Genomic DNA, 24,850 nt, shown 5'->3' on the forward strand with positions numbered 1-24,850 from the left:
CATATATTTTTTATGCATTAGCTCCATCCAGTGTCATCACTTTGGTATTATCGATAGCTAACTTATAAATTACTTTTATTTTTATGTTAAATTAATAAAACTATAGAAATACAATCTAGAAAGCAAGGCGATGAGTGTAAGGAGATAGATGATAAAAACACAATCCAGCTTATTTTTATTTTCATATATATCTAGTTGCTTATCTTATTTTTCATTGAGCCTCCAGTAAGGACATTGTGACGACTAAGATTCCAGAAGAAAGAGTCACAATCAACTATATAGTCTGGTCCCAACGGAAATCAGGACACGCTTCCCTTCTTATTATCCTGGCTCTACCTTGGCTGGGGTCCCAGCCTGGAGGTGGGGATGAGGTTTTGTTCCAGGCCATCAGGTAGTTCATGTTCCCGTTTGAGCTGAGGGATCTGGGTTCAGGGGCAGTCAGTCTGGGAATGGTTACACTAATTCACAGTCCCCCTGTCAGCATGGTTGAAGTAGATGGTGGAGATCATCATGAAGAAGGTGTCAGCTTCCCTCTCACAGTGATACAGCCCTGTACTAAAACCTCCCTGGTCTCTTCAATTCCGGTGAATCTAGTGGAACAGCTACTTCATGCAGGGAAGTGCAGGGTCGATATGACTGTTGCCATCCAGTTGACTTCTCTATGTCTGGAACCATATGCAAAGGGCTGGACTCTGCTACAGCACAGTGAGAAACCCCTACGCTGGCTGCTGGGAATGGAGAGGGAGGCTGCAAGCAAAAGTGTAGCCCGTGTGCTGTAGGGAACTCTCCAGCATAGAAGAGGGAGTGGACGGACTAATAGGGGTTTGCCATTTGGCTCTGCTATTGTTCCTTGCGTTCAACCTCAGCTGGTCAGCATGAGTTCTATGGGGCTAATGCAAATGATACGATGTTTCTGCATATCCAGGTAGATGGTGTTATTATTGACAGCATATACTGAAATAAAATAAATGCATATTAAAGAAATAAATCAGATGGAAGATGAATCCTCCATTGCACTAGAGGGGGAACCTAACTCAGAAGGGGGAAAACATCTTTTCCAGCCTACCCATTTCTATTTAACACCTGAGACCTACATTTGCATACCTGGCTGCCTAAAGTTAGGTTACTAAATCTATAAGGAAGCAGCTAAAAAAAAGTGGCTTGATTTTCAGAGATGCTGAAATTGTACTAAAATCAGTGGGGGACGAAGGTGCCCAACCTACCTGAAAATCAGGCCATTTTTACTTATTTACTTATCTAAATATGGATTTAGATCCCGGGATTCACCTTTTTCTCCCAAAGCAAAACATGTTAAAATAATAACCCCCAAGTGGAGGCTGTACTCAGCATAATCCTAACCACAGCTCGAGGTCACCTTTTACATTCAAGCTTTTGATAGAGCTGACCATGAGATCTTGTTGGCATATTTGTGGACCATAGTAGAGACAGTGGGAGTTGTTCTTGAGTAGCTGAAATGACAGTGGAGCCAAGAGACTTGGCCTCTGTGTGGAAAAGAGAGAGCTGAAGCTGAGGCCTTGTGAACTATTGAACGGAGGCCCTGTCACTCAATCGATAGAACAACAAGAAAAAACCGGGATGTCTGCAGGAGCATCCCGCTTGAGAACCTGGACATTCTAACAAGTTCTGAGACTGTGTTCAAAGTTGCTTTGTTTATGAGTTTAATTTGTTTGGGTTAATATGACAATTGAAAATCTGGAAAGGGAAGGCTAGCTAGCTTTCCATGAACTGAAAAAGTGCATGATCTAAAGTAACCCGAAAGAAACAGGGTAGTGTTTTCTTTTTGTTTGTTCCCCAACCCCTCCCCCAGCTTCTGTCCTTTTCTTTATGTTCCATTCACATTATGGGTCTAATGGGCGTAAAGCCTATTGAACCTCAGCCCATAGTATTTCCTGCGTTTAACATACTACCTTAAACATGCTCCTGGATTTCTTTTTTGCCTGCTCCTCTGATGCAGTCTCCTCTACATTTTGCAAGAAAGGAGAAAACTTTCTCCATCATCTTGACCTCTCTTCCAATCCAGCCTTCCAGCCTGACCTCAGATGGTCCAGGGATTCTTCCTGCCTGAGGAAAGAGCTACAATTTGGCCCTCAAGCTGACAAAAATCTTCACCCACCTACGACCATACAACAGAGCATCTAATTATTTGTTTCCTTTTACCTTCTCTTCCCTTCTCTTTTATCTGTGTGTCTGTGTTTGGTTGTGAAAATGGTCTTGTCATTCATTCAGCTAGCTACTTTGTTACTACATGCAAAATACTTTGGTTGACACCTTCTATAGTTAATATTTAATGAAGGCTGATGGATTCTCTATTAAATTCAGTGATTGATACATGGATGGATTAAAGAAGGGAGTTTAGAGAGAAAAGCAGGCTTTCTATCTTGCAATTTTCTTACATATATAAGTTAATAAGAGAGAATGTTTACATTAAGTATGTAGGGAGTAAGCAGTTAAAACCTTAGACCAAGAAAGAAAACTTTGAATTTAATTATAAAGTTGGTTGTATTTTTTCCCCATAAAAATACCTTGGTGGAAAATGTAATGTTGTTGAAAACCTCCTTTTCAAATTTTTATACAGTTTTCCAACTAGAAAAAGTTGTACAAGTATGGGAAAATCTACATTCAGACATTGTCATTTTTTCCCCCAATGGTTCCCAGTTAGAAAACAGAAATAGAATGTGAAAAGTGTTTTTAACAATTTTAACCAGTTTTTTCATCTCTTCCTCCTCCCTTTGTCCACTGGGGGAAAAGGTAAGAGTTTAAAAAGGGAGAGAGAGAAAGCAGGAGGAAGGGGAAAGAAAAGCCAATTCAGAAACCAAGAATTAAAAATAAAAATCAAAGAATTACAATTTCCAAAACCAAAACAAATTAACATTTTAATTCAAAAAACAAATGAATGCTTTCATTTCAAAACAAAATTACATGAACAGAAACACAAAATAATCTGATCAAGACCTATCAAAAGGGCATTTTTCCTGTGAAATACGTGAGTTTTGCAATGAGCTCTATTTAGTACCATCAGTGAAATGCAAAATGTAACATTCAGGTACTTCATAAACCATGACACGGGCCCCTTATCAGCACTCTGACATGACTCAGTACTGGGCCGTTGCTCATCTGGCCAGGTTGGTTCTCTCATGCAGGGTTGAATCATGCTATGGCATATTGCATGTGACTCCACTGGGAGGTAATAACTGCAAGTGAGAGTTGAGGTGCCTTTTGTGAATGACACCCACTTCAATATGATTTAGGGTTTAGCCTCTAGTTAATACCCAGAGGCCCCACTCGGGATTGGGGCCCATCCTATAGGCACTGTAGAAACACACATTCAGGGTATAAGAGTAGGACACTGAGGAACCCTGCAGGTTCCCTTGGCAGAGGGGAGGACAACGACCAACCAAACTAGACGCTGTGAGAACAATAATTGAGATAGGAGGAGAACCAGGACAGGGTGACATCACGAGCACCAAGGAAGCGTAAGAGAGAGAGAGAGAGAGTGAGAGTGAGAGTGAGAGAGATCAGTAATCTCAGATACAATCAAAAAGTCAGGGAGGATGGGGATGGAGATTGGGCCAGGAAACAGTAGAGAGCAGTTCTGGTGGACTCTGGAAAAAGGTAGAAAGTGATCTGACGCAGGTGGAAGAGAGCAATTGGAGGCAACAGCTGTAAATGGCCCATTCAATGAGCTACGAAGGAAAGGCATGGGCAGTACAGCAACCAAACAAGCTTTAACTCTTAAAGTTAATTCTCTCTATATTCGGTGACAGATGTTACCATGGAATCTGGCAGTATCATCATTAAAACAACGATATTTAGCCTTCAAACAGACCTGTAATTTTTCAAAGCACTGTGGAGAGATTAACTAACTTCCAAACAACCCACTCAGAAAACTGATCTCTGAATAAACACGGTATAAAGCACTGCAAATAAACCATGGCAGTTAGAAGTTACCAGTGACACAGACACTGGATACTGCTGTGTTTAGGAACTAACTGAGCACAGTCCCAGACTCACTGATCAGGAATAGCTCCAGGGCAGTCTGAGCCCATTGATTATAAAGACCGTCACCTGCCTGACCCATCTGGGTATCTCTCACTTCCAGGACTGGGAACTGTGTTACCAGACTGCGGGGTGTACATGGCCCTGGGTCTACAGAGGAAATGGACATTTACACAGAGATGCTACTTTGCATATTTCCCCCGAGTGATAGTTCCCAGCTGTTCAGAGCAGATATAAACAAGTCACTTTAGCACTTTGTGCTTCTGAGCTCGGTATCTGTCACTCTGACGTATCAAGATGATCTCCCAGACTCAGCTTCTGTGGCTCCTTGTGCTCTGCATTCAGGGTAAGAACCCCAGGGAAAATTAGCTTAAAAGAAAGTTATAATACTTTACTAGGCTGCAAATGCTCAGAATTTCCTTTTCAAGCAATCATTCCCTGTGGCATTTACAGTGCTGGTGAAGGAGATTTACAAGATACTCACTTAAAGATGCAGCTTTGTAGTTAGCTAAAAATTATGGGGTTCGGATCATTTTATATTTCTTTTTCTTTTAAATGTTTTTCTCCCACCCAGACTCCAGTGGGGACATTGTGATGACTCAGACTCCGGAATCCCTGGCAGTGTCTCCTGGTGACAGAGTCACCATCAACTGCAAAGCCAGTTCCAGTGCGGATACCCAGATGGCCTGGTACCAACAGAAATCAGGACAAGCTCCTAAGCTCCTTATCCACAGCGCTTCCACCCGTCCCCTCTGGGATCCCAGACCGGTTCAGCGGCAGTGGGTCTGGCACTGATTTCACATTCACAATCAGCCGGGTTGAAGCAGAGGATGCTGGAGATTATTACTGCCAGCAGTATAGCAGCTGGCCTCTCACAGTGATACAGACCAGCACAAAAACCTCCCTGCTCTGCTGAGTTTCAGACTCTCACTCAGTGTTTCAGCTGCTTCCTGTGCAGTTTCCTGGTGTCAGCTCTTCTGCTGCCCTGCAGTGGGGTGGCTGAGCTTGGGTCCTCTCCCTGCTCACACAGAACTTCTGGTCCTTTCAGGTGCCCACACCATATGTTCAGCAACTTTTACTCAGTAACTGCTCTCCTACCACTAACATGTATTTGTTCTTATGGGCTGCCCAAGAGGAGATCTGACCAAAATCACAACTGCTTGAAGCCCTATCAGCTCAGGCTCTATATTCACCCATCCCCCACCTGCTCACGGATAATAAAATTGTAATTTATTTTCAGACTCAGCCATGCACAAACACAAACAGAAATATGTCCATTCCCTGTCTTGCTCAGCTGTATTGATGATCTCTAGGTATTGATTTAATTATAAGGTATTCATACATTCAGATTCCAGGGAGCAGGTTGTGATGATTCACACTACAGGATTCTTGACCGGGTCTCCAGTGAGGCTACAGCCATTTCAGTGATGGTGAATAAAGAACTGATTTCACCTCACCTTCATAATCAGTGTTCAAACTGATGTCAGCCAGGCTACGGCCTCCCGCTCACAGTGATACAGATCAACACAAACCTTCCCAGGGCTGCTCTGTAGCATGGTTCATAAAAATATCTTGTCCGACACAGAATCTGCTAAACATCTGCTAGTCAATGAGCGTGTCAGTCCCAAAAGAGGTAACTAAAGGCTCTGCATCACCACTAGGGGGAGGAGAGTCTAACCATTCAGAGCATAGAGCTTAATCCTTGGTTCTTTTTTCAGTTAAGAGACGGTGCAGCACATTTAACACAAAGGATGGTAAAGAGGAAATTGGTGCAGGAAACAAAGACAGGGTCTTTGCTAATGACCAGGAGTACTGGATTCCAGAATAGAGTCCATAAACACTGAACCACCATGCAACTTCCAGAAAGCAGGCATCCTAGAGAAAGCCACGGGAGGAGGAGAGGGGGGGAAGGGATGGGGAAGAGAGAAAGAAAAGGCTGGAGAAGACGAGGGAAGGGTAGCTTTAAATTCCACTTAGAGGCAGAGCAGCAGACATACAAGCACCACAGAAATGACATTTCAATATGAGCTCATTCAAGTGGTTTCCAGTCATTTCCTGTCAACACGTTCAGCCTATGAACGTGAGGACGGGCAGAGTCTGTGCTGTATTTCCCAAGTGATGCAGCCCATAGGGAGGGGGGAAAATTAAGATTCTGCCCGTGCCTGGGCCACTTCAGCTCCTACTGTAAGTTAGAGCAGCCCCTGGGTCTGGTGTAATTTACAGCTGCCTCCCCAGAGCCGTCTGTCAAACAGCTCCCAGCTACAATGCCAGTCTCTGCAGGCCCGAAAAAGTTGTTTCAAATAGACATTTAAAAGAGACACTTGAAGCTGTTCCACTTTGTGTAAATAATTCAATATTCACTGGCCCAGAGAGAGACATGGGTTAGGGCACAACCTGGAATATGGGAGACCCAAATTCAAGGCCCTGCTCCAATGCCTATTTAATTAGTTACATGAAGTGGAACATCTCCAACAAGAGAGATTAAGAGACACCCGCCCCACAATACCCCATAGCTTGGTCATCAGGGAACTCGCCTGAACTTCCGTTTCCTATACCCCAAGTCCCTGCTCCAAATTGGGCAGAGAAGGGATTTGAAAATAGATCTCCCACATCCCAGGTGAACGTCTTAACCATAGGGCTATGGGTATAATAGGATGATGGGTCGGCCGGTTGGTCGGTCTCTCTGGTTTTTCAGAAGAAAGGGCTGACCTGCCTCACTCCAGGAATGGGTGTTGACAGCTGTGAATTCCACGCAGAGAAAGGCACCGCCTGCTAGCCCAGAGTTAGGTGCCTAACTGCCTTTGATAGACGAGGCCGACCCCTCTTGTTACCCAGAGTCCTTTCAACCCAAAGCTCTTGATAACTTTACTCTGTGCGAGGTGGTGTCAGGAAATAAATCAACGGCTACGTGGCCGTCCGATCAATAGATGGGCTGGCACAAACAGTACACACAAAAATGCTCTCCTGTAAAGCTATAGTTTACTTAGTCTCAAGCACTTACACCCGTCCGCAACGGGTTAGTAAAACACCCCAACCCTCAATAATGAATTAAATTTGGTGTGGTTGTCAAGGGGTCAAATTTACCCATCTTTCAGCTGCTGTCGGAGATCTTAAATTGTGTCCATGAAGTGATCCCACTAGTCCAAACTTTCCCCCCCATTATTTATCCTTGTTAGGGGACAATGACAAGTCAATCCAAAAAACTTGTTCGACAAGCAGGTTAAAAAAGCAAGCAAGAGGTTACCTCAGATCGCTAATTAGCCAGATGTGTTCATGCAGGGTCTTCAGGCCTTGGGGCCCTGACAGACACATCCCAAAGGGCAAATATAGATAAGCTTCTTGCTTTTCTCCTAAAACACAGACCCCAGCACGTCCAACAGAGATTTCATCAGGGAGGGGCATGGGGTCAGCAAAAGTTGAGCAAGATGCTCCCTTCCCCCCTGGTTTAGTCATGCTAAGCTGCACAGGCCTGCAAAAAAGGCCTATTTGTTCTGCGGTGGTGGTCCCTGGCCTTTTACAGGTCCATCAAAATCTCCCCGTACACACGGCTCAGTATTTCCTACTGGCAGGCTTAGACAGTGCTCTGCTCAACGTGCTGGATTTTGTGAATCCCATTCTTAGGCACCTAAAACTTTACCCGTGCGTTGTATAGGGAGCCTGGGTGCCTTGTGCAGTGCTGAGAATTCCCCTGAATGGCAGGCACCCAACGTTAGTTGTTGGGCCACCCTGACCCCTTTATGGATTTGGCCCTTATTGACACAAGGGAAAAACAGGTCTAGTCATGTGTATAACTTTCCCCTTACTCAGTCTGTGAAGGTTGCCTGCTTCAAAGCAGAGAGCTAGATCCTAGCCCCCGCATCAACTCATCCATGTCATTATACTTGGACCCACTCAGCACAGCTGCAGGCATCCACAGCCACCCACCCCAAATGGGCCAACAAGATTCCCAGAAAAACAGAGCTGTCTTTGCCCAGCACAGGAAACATTATAACCATCCCTGACCAGCCACAGAGTCAGCCGTTCTGCATTAGTCATTAAAAGTCTCTCTCTAGCTCACGAGAGCACAGAAAAAGATGGAGGGCCTGATTATCAACTGTGCTGGGCACCCACCACATCTATTCCCTTGTACAGGAGGGGCAGGTGCTGAGCGCATCTGCAAATGGGGCCAAATGCTATTTAGCAATTTTATTTATTTTATTTAGCTCTACAGCTGCCAGGCGAAGAGACCCTCAGGAAGGTGACATTGTGAGGAACACCCATTTGGGGTCACAGCTTTGTCTAAGAAGGGCAAGGTGCCCTGAAGGGCACGAAGGAAGTGACATCTGAAGAGTGTCCAGATGAAGCAGGCTAAAATGAAGGCTCATGTCTAGACGTGGCTGACGGAGCCCAAGTGAACAACTAGGGGAGATATGTCAGATCTCCGAAGGTACATGGAAGATCTGCAGAGACTTATGTGTATATTAACATGAGAACCTTGGAAATACAAAACATAACTGACAGAAGAGGAGCAGGAAATAAACCAAATATGAGCATTTCATAACCCTATTGAAACTAAAGTGTGGTAAATTTACATGCATTTTGCATAGGGACGAGGTTTCCTCACTGAGGTGCTGAGCACATATAAACATTTCATTTCCCACTGCAGATTTATGAACAAACCTTTCCAGCCACGGTCAGGCAAAATGATCTCACACACGCCCCTTCTCTGGCTGCTCATTCTCTGGATTCAGGGTAAGAAATTTAAAACATTAAAAAAAATTGAAAATGTAATAATCCATGTGACAGAATTCAAGAAAAGCTGCCTTTCTGATGTACTTAATTAATATTCTCTGTGTTGTATTTTAGTATAAATTCATACTAGCAAATTTAAACTGTGCTTCAGTGTCTGAATATTTGCCATATCCAGTATTGTATCATTGTTCATTCCTTACCCATCCTCTCTCTTTATCCAGACTCTTCTGGGCAAACTGTGATGACTCAGTCTCCGGAATCTCTATCAGTGCCAGTGGGAGGGAGAGTCTCTATCAACTGCAAAGCCAGTGCAAGCGTTGGCAGCTACCTAAACTGGTACCAACAGAAACCTGGACAAGCTCCCAAACTTCTTATCTACGGTGCTAGCAACCTCCAGTCGGGGGTCCCAGCCCGGTTCAGCGGCAGTGGATCTGGCACTGATTTCACATTCACAATCAGCAGCGTAGAAGCTGATGATGTTGGTGATTATTACTGCCAGCAGGGTAACAGCTCCCCTCTCACAGTGATACAGACCAATACAAAAACCTCCCTGCAGCGTACATTGCAGTTACTGCTTCCTGCAGATACAGCTGTCTAATTTTTACACGTTCTGTCAAACGTGAAAGAACAGGGTGATGTTTTCTATCTCAGAACATACAGTAAAAAGGAGAACCCCAAAAGACGCAATGAGTTTGCCCAGTGACACAGACAGTCAAATGCACAGAGACTTGAGGTTAATTACAGTTTTTCCCTGCTCTATTCTCACTATTGGAACCCAGTACATCAGACACACATCAATACATATTGCTCCAAAGGTCTGCTATACCTATCTTTCAGTATGCAGTGACTCCTTTTTATATCAAACAGACTTAATTCTAGTGTACGGAGCTGGCTGGAAACCAGAATCTCCTTTCTGTGGGAAATTTCAAAGTTTCCTGTGTAAGAAAAGTTCCAAAATGTATTTCGGAAAAAATCAAAATTACTTTTCGGTTCAATCAGATTAAAACATTTCAATTTCAACTTTGCCCATTCAAATTTTACGATCTAATATAAAAATCAAAATGATTTTAAAAAAAATCAAAACAAAACATTTCAACCTTATCAAAAGAAAGAGTTTTGACCTTACTGAAACAAATTGTTTTGATAATTTTCTGTTGAAAATTTTGACATAGATACGCTTATAGGGAATGTTACACTTTCATCCACTTGCTGACAAAACTGTCCCATCTGAAAAATGGGAACCAATCACTTTTCATATAAATACATTTCCAATATAGCTTCAGGCTTTTCTTTCATGTCAATAGATACTCAATAACATCCCATTGGGAAGGTCTCAGAAATCTAGGGATTTTTTAAATGGCTGCATTTAGATCAGGTACCTGTTTGCTTTGTAAATACCACAAGTCTTTATGGCTCAGATTCTCAAAAGACCACATGGGAAAAAATCCACAAATGCAGATGAACCCTGAGACACAGACTGGTAGGGGGTGGTGTCTGGGCAGATGGCATGTGTCTGCCTCTCATAGCAGGAATGTTTCCAATGGGGAGAGCAGTGGCGGTGGCCACACAAAGGGGTGCTTGCCCCCTGTTCCAGAATGGCATGCGGTGTGCACATACTCTGACTGGGTCTGGCTAGCATGGTGAAGCAAGAGCCAATCAAGATGATGTTCAGTCAGCTTTCCTGTGGCTTCGGTGCTGGCCATACCCATCCAAAAGAGGCAGCAACTAGGAGTGGTGAAGGAAGGAATGTGGAACGTCTGGTGGAGTCTGTGGATTGTTGGCACAGACTGGTGAAGGGAGTAGAATGAGAAGAGGAGGAGGTGTCAGTTAGGGTTTTGCTATAGGGCCCCACAATTCAGCAGCAAGTGAGCACTGGGGTGCTCTAAAGCGGTTGAGCCTTTGGGAGGGAGACCTACTGGAGACATGTAATACGGGGGTCTTTGTCTGTTAGCATCCCCTTGCAGCAGAAGTGGGAGCTGCACCAGCCTGGCTCCATCCCCCCTTATGCTGCCATGCCTGACTCTGCATTGTCAAGTTCTTGTTAAAGCCCGACTCTCCTGGGCTAGGTCCTTGATAGGTTCTGCCCCCTTGAAGGATAACAGAGAGGCGGCAGTTCCCTGGCTCTAGCAGGGACTAACAAGCCCTAGTTCTTCTGGGTTTAGGAGCTTCTTCTCCAAATGGTGCTGGCCAGGGTAGGTGGAGGGTCCCAGGCCCATCCACTCCACTGAACTCCAGCCCAGGGCCCTTGCCCAGCTCCAGCGAGACAGAGTTATTAAATATTGCCCTCTCAGGAGACCACGGCGGGTGTAATGTAAGGGACTCAGGAGTGCAATCTGGTGTATTAATAGCCCGGGATCAGGGCCACATTCTGCTGTGCTGGAGTAGCCCCACAATGGTTCATTCCAACAGGTGGCTTAGTCCCACCCACCCATATATCCCAAGGAGGCGGGGCTTTGCCAGAAACAGCAATGGAGGGAGAGATGGAGGTTCCCCCTGCTCTGCTCACACAACACCCCCATGGGTCTCAGGTTTGGGCACCAACCCTGTCGTGGAGGTAGCGGGTGTAGGGGAACTGACAGAGCAGGCAGTAGGAGCCTGACACATGGACGCCACTTTCAGCATCTCGGTGCTATGCACACACCCCAAATCTGAGCATGCTCACACCTTGGGTGTGCTCTTCCCAGACCTTGTGTCAGCCTGCCCGTGTGTGCCTATGAAGCCTTTGAGAACAGCCATCGTTCTGGGGGGGTGAAAAAAAGCTACAGGCAGCATTGAACAGAAGCATGCGGCTTCTGGAACTTCTGCTCTCTTGAAAACCCAGCTGCAGAAGTATGAAAATGACAATTTATTAGTAAATGAATGATGTGAATGAGGACCTGCAGAGTGGATTTAAACCCCACACAGTAAATGACCAAATCACTTTAGCTCTTTTTCCTTGTACTTAAATCTGCAGTTTGCTTGGTTACTCACCATTAATCAGACAGCTGTTGTTACCACCCGTGTCCAGTGTAAAGCAAACTCTGGCTGCTTTACCATCTGAATCATGCAAATTTATTATAGTAATTACATCCCATAATAGCTACACTGCACTGAAACCATCAGGTCAGATATTTCAAAACTCCTCCCTGGCATTGCCCTCCGGTCATTTACATAACTGAGCTCTTTTTGCATATGCACGCATGGCTGATGTTCACTCACTGAGCCACTGAACACATAAATGGGTCCATTTCCACTACATGGTTCAGTGACAAGCATTTCCAACCGCAGAGAAGCAAGATGATCTCAAAGACTCCCCTTCTCTGCCTGCTGCTTTTCTGGATTCAGGGTAAGAACAGACAAGTGATAAAAGGGTTAATTAGAAATGAAATAAACCATAAAAAATGGAAATGGTTTATTTAAATACTAGTTCCAGGTATATTTTCTAGTTCACTTCTACTGCTTGCAACTGTTTCAATGTGATGTTTTGAATAAGGTTAATGTCATTGTCCCATAACCCCAACCCTACCAATTTTTATTTTCTCTCTCCAGATTCCAGTGGGCAGACTGTGATGACTCAGACTCCAGAATCTCTCTCAGTGTCCGTGGGGGAGACAGTCACTATCAAATGCAAAGCCAGTGCCAGCATCAGCAACTACATCGCTTGGTACCAACAGAAATCGGGACAAGTTCCCAAGCTTCTAATCTATAATGCCAGCAACCGTCCCACGGGAGTCCCAGATCGGTTCAGCGGCAGTGGGTCTGGCACTGATTTCACATTCACAATCAGCAGGTTTGAAGCTGATGATGCTGGAGATTATTACTGCCATCAGTATAACAGTGCCCCTCACACAGTGATACAGACCAATACAAAAACCTCCCTGCCCTATGAAGCATGCAGCGTAGTAGACGTTGGTACACACAACTAGCACCACAGTCACTTTTTCAAATGTTCTACCAAAAGACAACTGGAAGTAAAACTTCCCCCATCTACTTACTTAACCTAAAACTCTACCACTGTATTGCTATCCGGAGAGCTTAGCTATGCAGTGAAGTTTGTTAGTCACTGGTGAATCCCACAGTGGTTTTCAATTTATTCCTTTTTTTTTTTAAGTCAAACTTTAAATGTGAATTTTCTATGTTTATAACGCTTGTTGTTTGGATAATTACAACAACCCGGTATTGTATTTCATCCTAACTTACAAATATGTACTCTCAGCCTTAACGCCATTTTATTATTATTATTCTTTATTGTTTGCCTTACCATAGCACTTAGGAGCCCCAGCCATGGCCCAGAAGCCCATCATGCTAGATGCTGTCCAAACACAGAACAAACAGATGGTCCCCTCTCCAATGAGCTGACAATCTTAAATGTAGTTTTTGTCTGGGAATTAATATATTAATTCAGAAGAAACTGATAGAAATTAAAGTTGTTCTCAGATAAACCCCAAAACACAGGAAATAATAAATGTAATGTGTGTCAATGCAACACAGCACCCATACAATTAAATGTGAACCACATTACGTACATTAAGGCACTAATATAAATCCACAGGCAAAAATTATGCAGATCAGGTGTGGGTTGTCATAGAAAGCATCAAAACTTTCTGGGTACAAGACAAAACATCCTCTCATGATCTGGCTTATGGAGGACAGCTCCCTACTCAATACCTTTCTCAAGCATTACACCATATAGGTACGTGATGGAGAATCCACTGGTGTCTCGTACGCTAGAGTGTGGACCCCATCTTGGTCTGTTTGGGAGGCCACCAAGTGCTGCTCGTTTTCACCAGCCACCAGAAACTTTGCAGCAAACTGGTATAGTGTGTGGGCTAGTTGCACTTGCCATGCCTGGGACAACCACATCCCATGTTCTGCCTCATTCTCAAGACGTATTTTGCATCCTGACCCCACCAGCCTGAAGATTCCTGAAGTTTGAGCTCAAAATAGGCTTTCAACCCTCTTCCCCCCCATGCAAGAAAAGAAAAGAAACCAAAAAAACTCACAGTGGGGATCTAGGACACACAACTCCTGCCTATGCTGTGCAAAAAAATTTCTCCTCCGTGACAGAAGCACCTCTTTGTATAGTTCCAGACAGAAACAACTTTAAGATGGAGTTAAGGTTGTGAGTACATTTCTGTAATTTAAGGTAAAAAGAGATCAGAGATACATTTTTAAAATATCAAAACATGTTACAGTATGGAAATGCACAGTGAGGTCACTGAAACAACCTAACTCTGCCCTGTAATGATGAAGTGCAATTAAAATATAGATGTGATTAAAGCATTTTAGTGTTTGAGGATCCGAGATTAGATAAATAGATTGTAAAAGACACAGTGGATTTCTTTTTTCATATTTTTCTCCCTCATGGCACCCCTGCAGGGTAGAGTTAAGGTTGGATGGGTGCCATAACAGTATTTTTATTATCTTACGTTAAGATTTACACTTTTTAAACAGTCCTTGGTTTCCTTAGTTTTACAATGCTTGAATCTAGGATAAGAAGACCATTCTTGCAGTGTCTTTTTACTCTTAAATTACTGATATGGACATCAACCTTAACTCTCTCTCTCTCAATATAGTTTTGTGTTTGGGAATTTCCTTAGTTTTTAAAAAAATGTATTAAAAATTACATACATGAACACTAAAAAGAAACCCAAAGAGAATGTCACCACACAAGATAACTAACGATATACAAATATGTAATGTTAACCTTACATCTTTTTATTTTATTTGATTAATAGATTTTGAAGGCCTGAAGAGACCATCATGATCATCTCATCCAATCTCCTGCTTAACACCAGCTACAGAATCCACCCAATAAATCCTGCATCAAACTCAGAACTTCTGTTTGTGCAATAGCATGTTATCAAGAAAGCTCTTTAGTCTTCATTTAAAAGGCCAGATTTCCTTGTACACCAAGGCAGGTGGAGCACACCGGCTAGTTTGCATCATGAAAGCAGCCAAAGTCTACTGGTAAATCTGGCCACTGATTTGTAACTGTCTTATTGGTTTAGGGGGCTGTTAATGAGACTGGCACGGTATGAAGGAGACAGGGAGAGCCTAATCCCTGAATCCCAGTGTCTGGGCTCTTAAAATATTTCACGGCTGCATAATCAGCAATACAGTAGAACTCTGTTTATCCGTCCCTCCCTTAACCACCTCTCTGCATTTACCAAACAACCAGGACTTCAAGGCCAGAAGTGGGCAATCACTCCTGTGGGCATTAGATGGTGATGCAGCATCACCTTTTCCCATTCCTCGGTTTATCTGGATTTTTGATTATCCAATCTGGCCCTGGTCCTAATTAGATCAGATAAATGGTGTTCTGCTGTACTTGCAAGGTTTCCCAGGGTACTGCTTCCTTGACTACACTGTGCTTTGAAGTTGAATTGCTTGGGGACTTGATTCAGAAGCACTGGTGGAGTTCTCTACAATGGTCTTGATTCAAAGCATGAAACTGTGCATTGGGTAGCCTGGGTTCCCTATGTAACAAATGGGGAATTGAGACACAGTGAGATTAAGTGATTTGTCCCAGGTCACACAGAGACACTATGGCAGAGCCAGGAACTGAACCCAGATCTCTTCAACACCAGTCTAGTAACTTAACAACAAGCCCATCCCTCCTTAAAAAGGGCCCCTGTGCGATCTGTGCACTACATGGGTCTTCTGGTGTACGATGAGATAATACCCCAGGGTTACCGTGATAGAGGATACAAATGACGCCCGAGCCTGAACTCTGCTGGGGTTTAAATATGGCCAGGCCTGGCCGTACTGCCATAGTTTCAAAGGCCTCATGTCTGAAGGCTGGCTGCACAACATCAATCACCTCTTGAAACATGTGACTGGGGAACTAAAAGGGGCACAAATATGAGAAGGGAAAGACACCTCAGGCCGTGTAGCACCATGCTCTCTGGGGCACACTCCTCTCAGGGACTAAATAATATGAACAACTCTGCCATTGGCTAGTAGATGGCAATATTACGACACAACATTGGCCCAGCTGGAGATTTCAGGCGGAACAGGCCAGCTGGACTCTGAAGGATTCACTGGTAAAAACTAATTCAAGAGGAAGGAAAATAAGTGAGTAACTGGACTTCCCTGAGCACAATATTTTTAGCAGGTCCACGCAGGCCCCCCAACTGGTCAGGTCTCCTGTGCCCACCAACCACGCATAGATGTCAGCTTTGCGATCCCACCAGGGTTCCTTATTTACAAACTTATATCCCACCACCATCCGAGGAGTTTGGAATGGATACACTGAGTACACACACAATCCAAGGGGTAGAAACAGATGATATTGGACATTAAAGTTACCAACAACATGAAAGGCCACCTTGCACAGTGCTGCATACCAGTACAGGTTTCTGTGCACAGCAGCTCTATATGTAAGAACTTTACCTGCCTGTCTGCTGGGAAGTTGGGCTTTGCAGTATTTCAGAAGTGCCAGATGCTTTCTGCCTTCTTCTCATGGAGATTTCATATGGATTCGTCCTTTGTTTCTTTCACCTAATACTAAAACCCTCCAGTGCCGGCCGGTTGTGTCATCATTTACACCAGTGCACAGTGAGTGACAAAATGTTGCCAGCCTGAGCAGGAAGCATCTCAGACTCACTTTGCAGCGGAGCAAGAGACTAGGCAAAGGCGCAGGTCACTGGAGAATCAGCCCTCTTGACACAGGTGTAAAGGAGGAAGAAGTGCAAGACCAAGGGGAATCCGACCCTAGTGCTGTCAACTTTTGAATGATAAACCTGAGAAAAGAAAGCCAACCATAAGGCAGAAAAGAAAATAGAGTGCAAGGGTGGCTTCTATAGATACAACTTTTAACTAATCTGTTTCTATCCAACAAGCCAAACCGTTTCATACAATGATAACTAAGTGAACACTTTCTGCAGTAAGAATTCAACATTTTATTCTTGTAACCAACAATGGGCCAGATTCTGCCAATATAACTCACATCAGCTAGTATCTTAGTGCCCCTGGAAATCAATGGAAATTTAGTCACTTAAATCTCAATAAAATTCTGGCCCTCAATCTCCAAGTTTTCCTGAAATGGGTTAATGTGGAGTGAAGTGCTACTGATCATGAGTAACTGTGACAAAACTATGCTTTTAGCAAATACTCCATTCTCATTCGCACATTTTCTTAAATCACTTTAAATATGGGACTTTTCATATTTAGTGTACAATTATAACAAATCAATGAGACTGGACTGAATTTCCCTTCAATGCCAAACCGTGGCACCAACATATAAAATACTATTTCTTTATCAAATTCTCTCAGCCCACTGAAACCTCTGACATTCTGCCTATGAGATATAGTTTATCTTTACATAATAACCACGACCACTCTGATGCAAGCAAATCATTTCTCAGACCTGAGCCTGCGACAACATCTGCGTCTAGGTATTTTGCATAGTTCCACTGGACTGAGCTGCTATAAATATTTTGTTTTACACTTTAGGTTTCATTTATCAGCATCAGTCAGTTCAAGATGATCTCACAGGCTCAGTTCATCTTCTTGTTAGTTCTCTGGATCCAGGGTAAGACTCCCAGGGGCCTGAAGTTAAGCTACTAAACGTAAGTGGGGGCTTGATATGCACAGATGCTGAGCATCACTGACTTCACTGAAATCAATGGACAATGCTTTGGCCCTCTGTAAATCAGACCATTGTTGCTTAGGTTTTAGGAGCCTAACCTTTGGCATCTGGGTTTGATCATTTTGGCCCAAATGAATATATTTTAAAATAATAGCTTCTAACTAGAGGGCATGTTCAGTGTAGTCCTAACCATAGCTCACGTGGTTTTACACATTCAATCCTTTGTCAAGCCTTTGTTGACCAGAAGGTCTCATTGGCTGTTCCTTTCTGCTCTGCATCCATCCCATAATTTTATTTTCAACCCCACTTTATGGGTCTAATAGGTGTCAAGCCTGTAGGACGTCAGGCCGTGATGTTTCTTGGGTTTAAACAACCTACCTTAGACGATCCAGGATTTCTTTTTTGCCTGTTCCTCTGATGTTGTCTCTTCTCCAGAGAAGGGAGAGAGAAGGAAACTTTATCTTTCACCTTGACCTCTCTGCCAACGCAGTTTTACAACCTGACCTCAGATTGACCAGGGATTCTGCCTGAGGAAAGAGCTACAATTTATCATTGAAGCTGGCAACAATCACCACCCACCTACAACCTAGCCACACAAAAAAGCATCTCGTTCTGTTTCCTCCTTTTAGCTTCTCCTCTTTTACCCATGTCTTTTTGTGCTTGGCTGGGGAAACTGTCGTATCAAAACTAATTACTTTGTCATTACACTCAGAATAGGTGGGATGCAACCTACTGCAGTTAATATTTTCATAGGAAAAATGTGAGTTTTCCGATCAGCTCTATTTAATACTGCCTGTGGGGTGAAAAATGTAACACCACATTCCTCCAAAAACCATGACTTGACCCCCTTCTTAGCACTCTGACAGGACTCAGTGTTGGGCAGATGCTCATGTGGCCTGGAAGATTTTCTTATGCAAGGTCCTAATGGTTCAACTATGGTAGGTCACATGATACACAAATCCACTAGTGAGGATTATAAGGCAGTGCAGGCTGAGGTGCCTTCTGTGCAAGACACCCACATTTATATTATCAGTTAGCATCTGTATTACAGTCAATACCCAGAGGCCCCACTCAGGATTGGTATCCCATCCTGTAGGCACTGTACACAGACACACACATACCATGCATCACAGCAGGGCACTAAAGTGGAAGCCTCGGAGTTCCCTTGGCAGAGTGGGAGTGGGGAGGACAATGACCAACCAAACTAGACACTGTAAGAACAATGAGGGGGGTTGGAAGAGAACTAGGACATGGTGACATCACAAAAACCAAAGGACACAAGACTTCTGCAATGAGTGTGTGATTGACAACATCCAATGCAGCTGAGAAGTCAAGGAGGATGAGGATGCAGAGTGGGACAGGAAAAGATTCAAAGCAGTTTGGTGGAGTGGAAAAGGCAGAAATCAGAACAGATAGAAGGGGTGGAGAAGAGGAATTGGAAGCAACAACTGTAAATGGCCCATTCAATGAGCGTAAGGAGGAAGAGGGTGGGTAGGCAACTAACCACAGTAACAAGATTCATCTCAAAGCTGAATTTCCTGTTTATATTCAGTGACAGACATTAGAAAGGAACCTGGCAATAAGACAAAATATAGTATTAACCGCATAATAAGTCCTGAAACAGGACTCTAGTTTTTCAAAGCACTGTGAAACAATCAAGAACTGACTAACCAGCATCCTGATAACCCATCTGGAAAATGTCTCTCAATAAGCAAGCACTGTAAATAAGCCCTGGCAATTAGACATTACTAGTGATGCAGGCACTGGATACCACCGTGCTTATGAACTAACTGAGCTCAGTGCTGGACTCCTTGATCAGGAAAAGCTCCAGGATGACCTGGATCCACTGATTATAGAACCCATTGATTATAGAAACCGTCCCCTGATGGACCCATCTGGACATCCTTTACTGCTAGGACTGGGAGATGTGTTACCAGACTGAGGGGCGTACGTGGCCCTGGGTCTGCAAAGGGAATGGACATTTACACAGAGATGTTGCTTTGCATATTTCCATATGAGCAACAGTTTGCAGCTGTTCAGAGAAGACATAAATGTGTCACTTTAGCACTGTGTGCTTCTGAGCTCGGCATCTGTCACTCTGAAGTACTAAGATGATCTCCCAGACTCAGCTACTCTGGCTCCTCGTGCTCTGCATTCAGGGTAAGAACAGCAAGGGGAGATTAGTTTAGAGGAAAGTCAGAATCGTTTACTAGGATTTAAATAATAAGAATTTCCCTTTTCAGCAATCATTCCTAGCAGCATTTATGCTGTTAGCAGAATGAGAGCAGGTGAGACACTTGGAAATGCAGCTTTGTAGTTTGTTAAATATTCTGATGTTGGAAGAATTTTATATTTCTTTTTATCTCAAATTATTCTCCAATCCAGACTCCAGTGGGCAGATCGTGATGACTCAGACCCCAGAATCCCTCTCAGTGTCTCCAGGAGACAGAGTCACCATCAACTGCAAAGCCAGTTCCAGTGTTGGTGGGGCAGAGGCCTGGTACCAACAGAAATCAGGACAAGCTCCTAAACTCCTTATCAACAGCGCTTCCACCCGTCCCTCTGGGATCCCAGACCGGTTCAGCGGCAGTGGGCATGGCACTGATTTCACATTCACAATCAGCCGGGTTGAAGCAGAGGATGCTGAAGATTATTACTGCCAGCAGCATAGCAGCATCCCTCTCAAACAGTGATACAGACCTGCACAAAAACCTCCCTGCTCTGCTGAGTTTCAGACTCTCATTCAGTGTTTCAGCTGTGCAGCTTCCTTGCACCGTTGCGTCTGCTGTCTGCCAATGGGATGGCTGAGTGCATCACACGTAAGTCGTCTCCCTCCACACTGAAGAACTTGTGGTCCTTTCGGGTGCTCATACTATGGGTTCAGCACCACTTACTCAGCAATTGTCCCCCAACCACTAACATATATTTGCTCTTATGGGCTGCATCCAACTTTCTACTAACAGCAGGTTACAATCCGAGGAGCTTTCTACTGAGCTGTTGAAATGGATGGAGAGCTGTACCTCAGCTTTGCAAAGCAGCCACACGGGAAAACGGCAGTCGTCTAATCCAAGCAAACTGTGCTCAGAGTAAAAGCCACTATTTGATTCAGCCTCTTCTCTTGGGTTAGGTTTGCTCATTAACAAATCTGCTTCATGTATAGAACCAACCAAACGGCTGCTTCAGTGTCAATAATAGTGTCAAACTTCGATGCTTTCTCTTTTGCTCAATCGCTTCTAGGAGAACTAGCGTCTAACCATTCACAGAAGAGAGCTAGAGCCTTGGTTCTTTTTGGAGTTCTACGTAAAAATGCAGCATGTCTGATACAAGTGATGGTGAAAATACGAACTTGGTACAGGAAGGGAAGATGAGCTATTTCCTAAGGACCAGAAACAACATCTGATTCCAGAATAGAGTCCAGGCATATTCAAACACTCTTGTATGCCCCATAAAGTGGTATCATAGGGGGAGCACCTGGGATAAAGAGACAGAGCAATTGACATAAATACTCCACAAAAAAGTGACAGTCTAATCTGAACATACCCAGGTGGTCACCTCTGCGAATCCCCGGCTGGTGCAAATCAGTAGAGCTATGCTGATTGTAGTGGGATTACACTGACCTAAACCAGTGGGTTTGATCCTGTGCATATATGAACAGACATTCTCTTTGGAGCATCCTTGTCCTTCCAGCATCTGGAGGTCTCTCGCACCAATCAGACACAGAAAGACCCAGTCACCCAGTTCACAGAATGTTTAGTTGTAATAACACCCCACGTATAGAAACTTTCTTCTGACTTTTCAGCTCTGGGCTTCAGCCTAGGGCAGCCTTACTAGGCACATGGTTAAGAGGCAAGGAGGAGGGTGAGCCTAGGGTACGAGGCCATGAAGGGGAGTTTGGGGCAATGGGGGAAGGAGCAATGAGGTCCGGGGGTGGGGCTGGGGGATGTAGCAGCTGCCTGGAAGGATCCGTGGGGAGTTGGGAAAGCAGCAGGGGCCAGAGGTGATGGGTGAGGGACCAGGGGAGGCAATGGAGGCCAGGGGCATCAAAACACAACTGTACCTTATTTTTATTACTGAATCTGCAAAAGAAGCTCAAAAGATTGTGTTCATAAGACAAGGCCAGTCATCACCTTCTGGGTGCTACCCTTTTCTCCTTCTTCACCTCTTGCCGTCTTTCATATTGTAAACCCTTTGGGGAAGGCATTTTGCCTTCATTAGGCTTGTAGAGTCCCTACCATCAGGGGGAATGGTCAGAAACATTATTAACAAATAAAAATAACATCTTACTTCAATCGTAAATGGAGATATTTTATGCAGCTTACTGCATACAGCTTACAGAGCCCATCACTACCACTATTCAAAATGGGAGGAGACAGAGCACTGGAGACTATGCAAAGGCACAGAGGAAGTTAAAATTCCTACTGGAATTTTCCACCTTTCACCCCTGTGGTTCTGCTATCCCGGAGCCGCTGGGGGGAGCTGAATATTTTGGCTTGTAACTGTCTTTAACAACACGTACACATTAAATGATGAACATGGCTGATTCTAGAAAGGAACCATCTGATTAGAAAGATGTCAAGTTAAAATCAAAGGACTTCCATGACCTCTCTCAGGGTGGTGGTGTAATTTTTCTGGGCCGTGGATGGCTAAGCTTCGATCAAAATAACAGCCCCACGACCCTAGCCTGAAACTCAGAGGCAATTTACATAGCTTGGTCTTTTTGCGTTTTCACACCTGAGTGTCACTTCCTCACTGCTCTGAGCAGGGATTATAAATCTATCGGGTTGCATTTTAAATTTTACCGCAGGGCTCAGAGCTTCTTGTCACCCAGAATCATAGATGATTAGGGTTGGAAGGGACCTCAGAAGGTCATCTAGTCCAACCCCCTGCTCAAAGCAGGACCAACCCCTAATAAATCATCCCAGCCAGGGCTTTGTCAAGCCAGACTTAAAAACCTCTAAGGATGGAGATTCCACCACCTCCCTAGGTAACCCATTCCAGTGCTTCACCATCCTCCTAATGAAAAAAAAAGTCACAATGATTTCACACTCTCTGCTTTTCTCGATAATGATGGTTTTTCTGGGTTCAGGATAAGAACAAATAAAAACACAAAGTCTGAAGAAGCTTGGGTTGGTTTATCTGGTGTGGGACACATTTCCTAATGTGTTTAATTCCTAGTACATTTTTTAAGTGAAAAAGAACTCACAGATATGTTACAGTCACTGATACACCCGTCCTGTAGGACTCCCATCACGCTATCTATCCCACTCCATTGGCTCTGCTGTAATTGAAGTAAGATGACAAGGCTGGGCCAGGCTGAGTGTGAAGTGTTCTTCAGAGAAGATGCCCTGTGGCTCTTTTAAACACTGATTCCTCTTTCCCCTCAGCTGGGCTACAGCTCTGACTGAGGCTTCACACATAAAGATAAAAGAATGTACAAGGTCTGGAGCCAAATTGTTCCAGACATGTCCTGGCCCAAATCAGGAGACCTCATTTTCAAATAATGGTGCCTCAATGGGACTCCCAAATTGCATGTCTTAGTGTTCAGATCAACACACAGCAGCATAAATTCCCCTTCCATGAGCCTAAATCATAAACTGAGTATCAACATGTGGGATATGGAATAACACAACTCTGTGGTGGAAAACTGGCCCCTAAGTATCAACTTCATATTGAAATGTACGACTGGAGAACAAAAAGGGAAGGCATGCATCGCAATAAAGTGATGCACTCCCCAGGGTAATACTAACAGTTAACACTAACTAACACTAACAGCTGCTTGGACAGTTCTTTGATTAATTAAATTCTGTGGACAACTCTGGCCACTAGATGGCAATAGAAAGCTAGAACAACAGGAATGGAGATTTGGTGGTGGAAATGGAACAGGATAGGGTTAGTTTAATATTGTCCTCTGAGTTAGTGTCACACTAAGGGCATCTGGTGAAACAAGAGGTTGCCCTGAAGCACTTGAGGCTGGCTGGGACAGTTTGATTTTCTCTCTTTCCTAAGAACACCAGTATTGTCATACTCCTGTTTCCCTTCTGCAGTAATGCCCATGGCACAGATGCTGTGAGGGATTCAAAATTCAGAGAGTGAGCGAGCGAGAAAGAATTTGTTTGGTCTCTGTCAAAGCTGAATGGATCTGTCCCAGAGTGTCTCTTTCTCTTCTGTTGGTCAAAGTCTGGGGTCAATAATGGGCCTATGTTGACCAGTCATCGGCAATGCCTGTCCTGCCCACCCCGGTCAATTACATTCTGGCTGTGAGTAATCATTTTTAACTGTCTAACTGACAAAAAATTACACAATTACCAGCAAAAACTCTGATCCCTCACTGATTAGACAGGACTTTCATTGTGTCATGAGTGTAACTTTCCCTTCAAACAATCAGTGACAACAGCCTGCTAAAAAACAGCGAACCAGATCCCAGGACCTGCAACAATTCATGCTCTGTATGGATTTTCTTTTGAAGGAAAACACTCAGCCCGGCAGCATATGCACACACACCCTGTTCACACCAAATGGACTATAATATTCAGAGAAAACCAGAGCTCTCTTTACCCAGCAATGCAGTTTCAGGAGCAAACATACCACCTCAGAGGACAACAGCTGGGAAGGTGCATAATGGCCTAAGACAGGACCTCTGCTAGAACTACTCCTTGTGGATCAGAGGATAGTTTTGTGCCAGATTGCTACAGTATCTCTGTGTAACAGTGGGAAGGCAGGAGAATGGCAGATGCTTAGAAAGCATGCATCATTTAGTGAAGTGAAGTGAACTCTAAGTCTGTGAACGCAAAGCAGGATCTCCTACTGTTAATCTTCACCAGAAGTAAATGATGCAGCAGGCGGACACAACTGTGGGAAAGAGAACTTGCAAAAACATGCTGAGACACACGTCACATGTGGAGGCTCCAGAGTTTCTCACTTAGCAGTTTTTCCACTGCTGTTTTCCAAGCCCCTGGTTTTACCAGAAACAGCTCCTCCTCAGAGCTAAACCTCTTTCTCCATTTCTGCTCATCATACTACAATTCAAAGCTTTGTTTAAAGAGATGCTTTGAGGTCCTAGGTGAGGAAGCCACCACAGACTGGAGGCACAAACACCTGGTCCCTAGGACCTGCTGTTGACCTGCTCTCTTACTGCTACACTCCAACCCGTCTTTGTGGCATGGCCAGCCCTGTCAAGCCAGGGGGCCACAGGAGATCGTATGTGTAAAATCAGCAAAGAGGTCTGAGTATAGTAGCATCTGAATGCCAGAAATACACAACATTGTCACCTGCAACAGCAGCAGGAAATAAGCCAAACATTAACATTTCACTACTCTGGTGGAAAAAAATGTGCAGTAAATTTACATGCATTTTGCATACGGGTGAGGTTTCCTCACCAAGCACACATAAATTCTTGATTGTCCATTGCAGGTTTATGAACAAACCTTTCCAACCCCGGTTGGGCAAGATGATCTCACACACACCCCTTCTCTGGTTGCTGGTTTTCTGGATTCAGGGTAAGAAATTTAAAAAAAATATAAAGCATTTGAA

General features: G+C 44.1%; 1 gene segment (V, D, J or C); it reads left to right on the forward strand.

Moving 5' to 3' along the window:
* Nucleotides 1-4,289: 4,289 nt before the first annotated feature.
* On the forward strand, nt 4,290-9,346 carry LOC137162569 (Ig kappa chain V-III region PC 7183-like). The segment is given in 3 exon segments: nt 4,290-4,363; nt 4,592-4,736; nt 9,064-9,346. Coding segments are annotated over 3 exon segments (477 nt in total).
* Nucleotides 9,347-24,850: the final 15,504 nt, after the last annotated feature.

The sequence above is a fragment of the Emydura macquarii genome, unplaced genomic scaffold, assembly GCF_026122565.2.
Source record: "Emydura macquarii macquarii isolate MOO-44397 ecotype Brisbane River unplaced genomic scaffold, CSIRO-AGI_Emac_v2 contig_310, whole genome shotgun sequence".
Taxonomy (NCBI): Eukaryota; Metazoa; Chordata; order Testudines; family Chelidae; genus Emydura; species Emydura macquarii.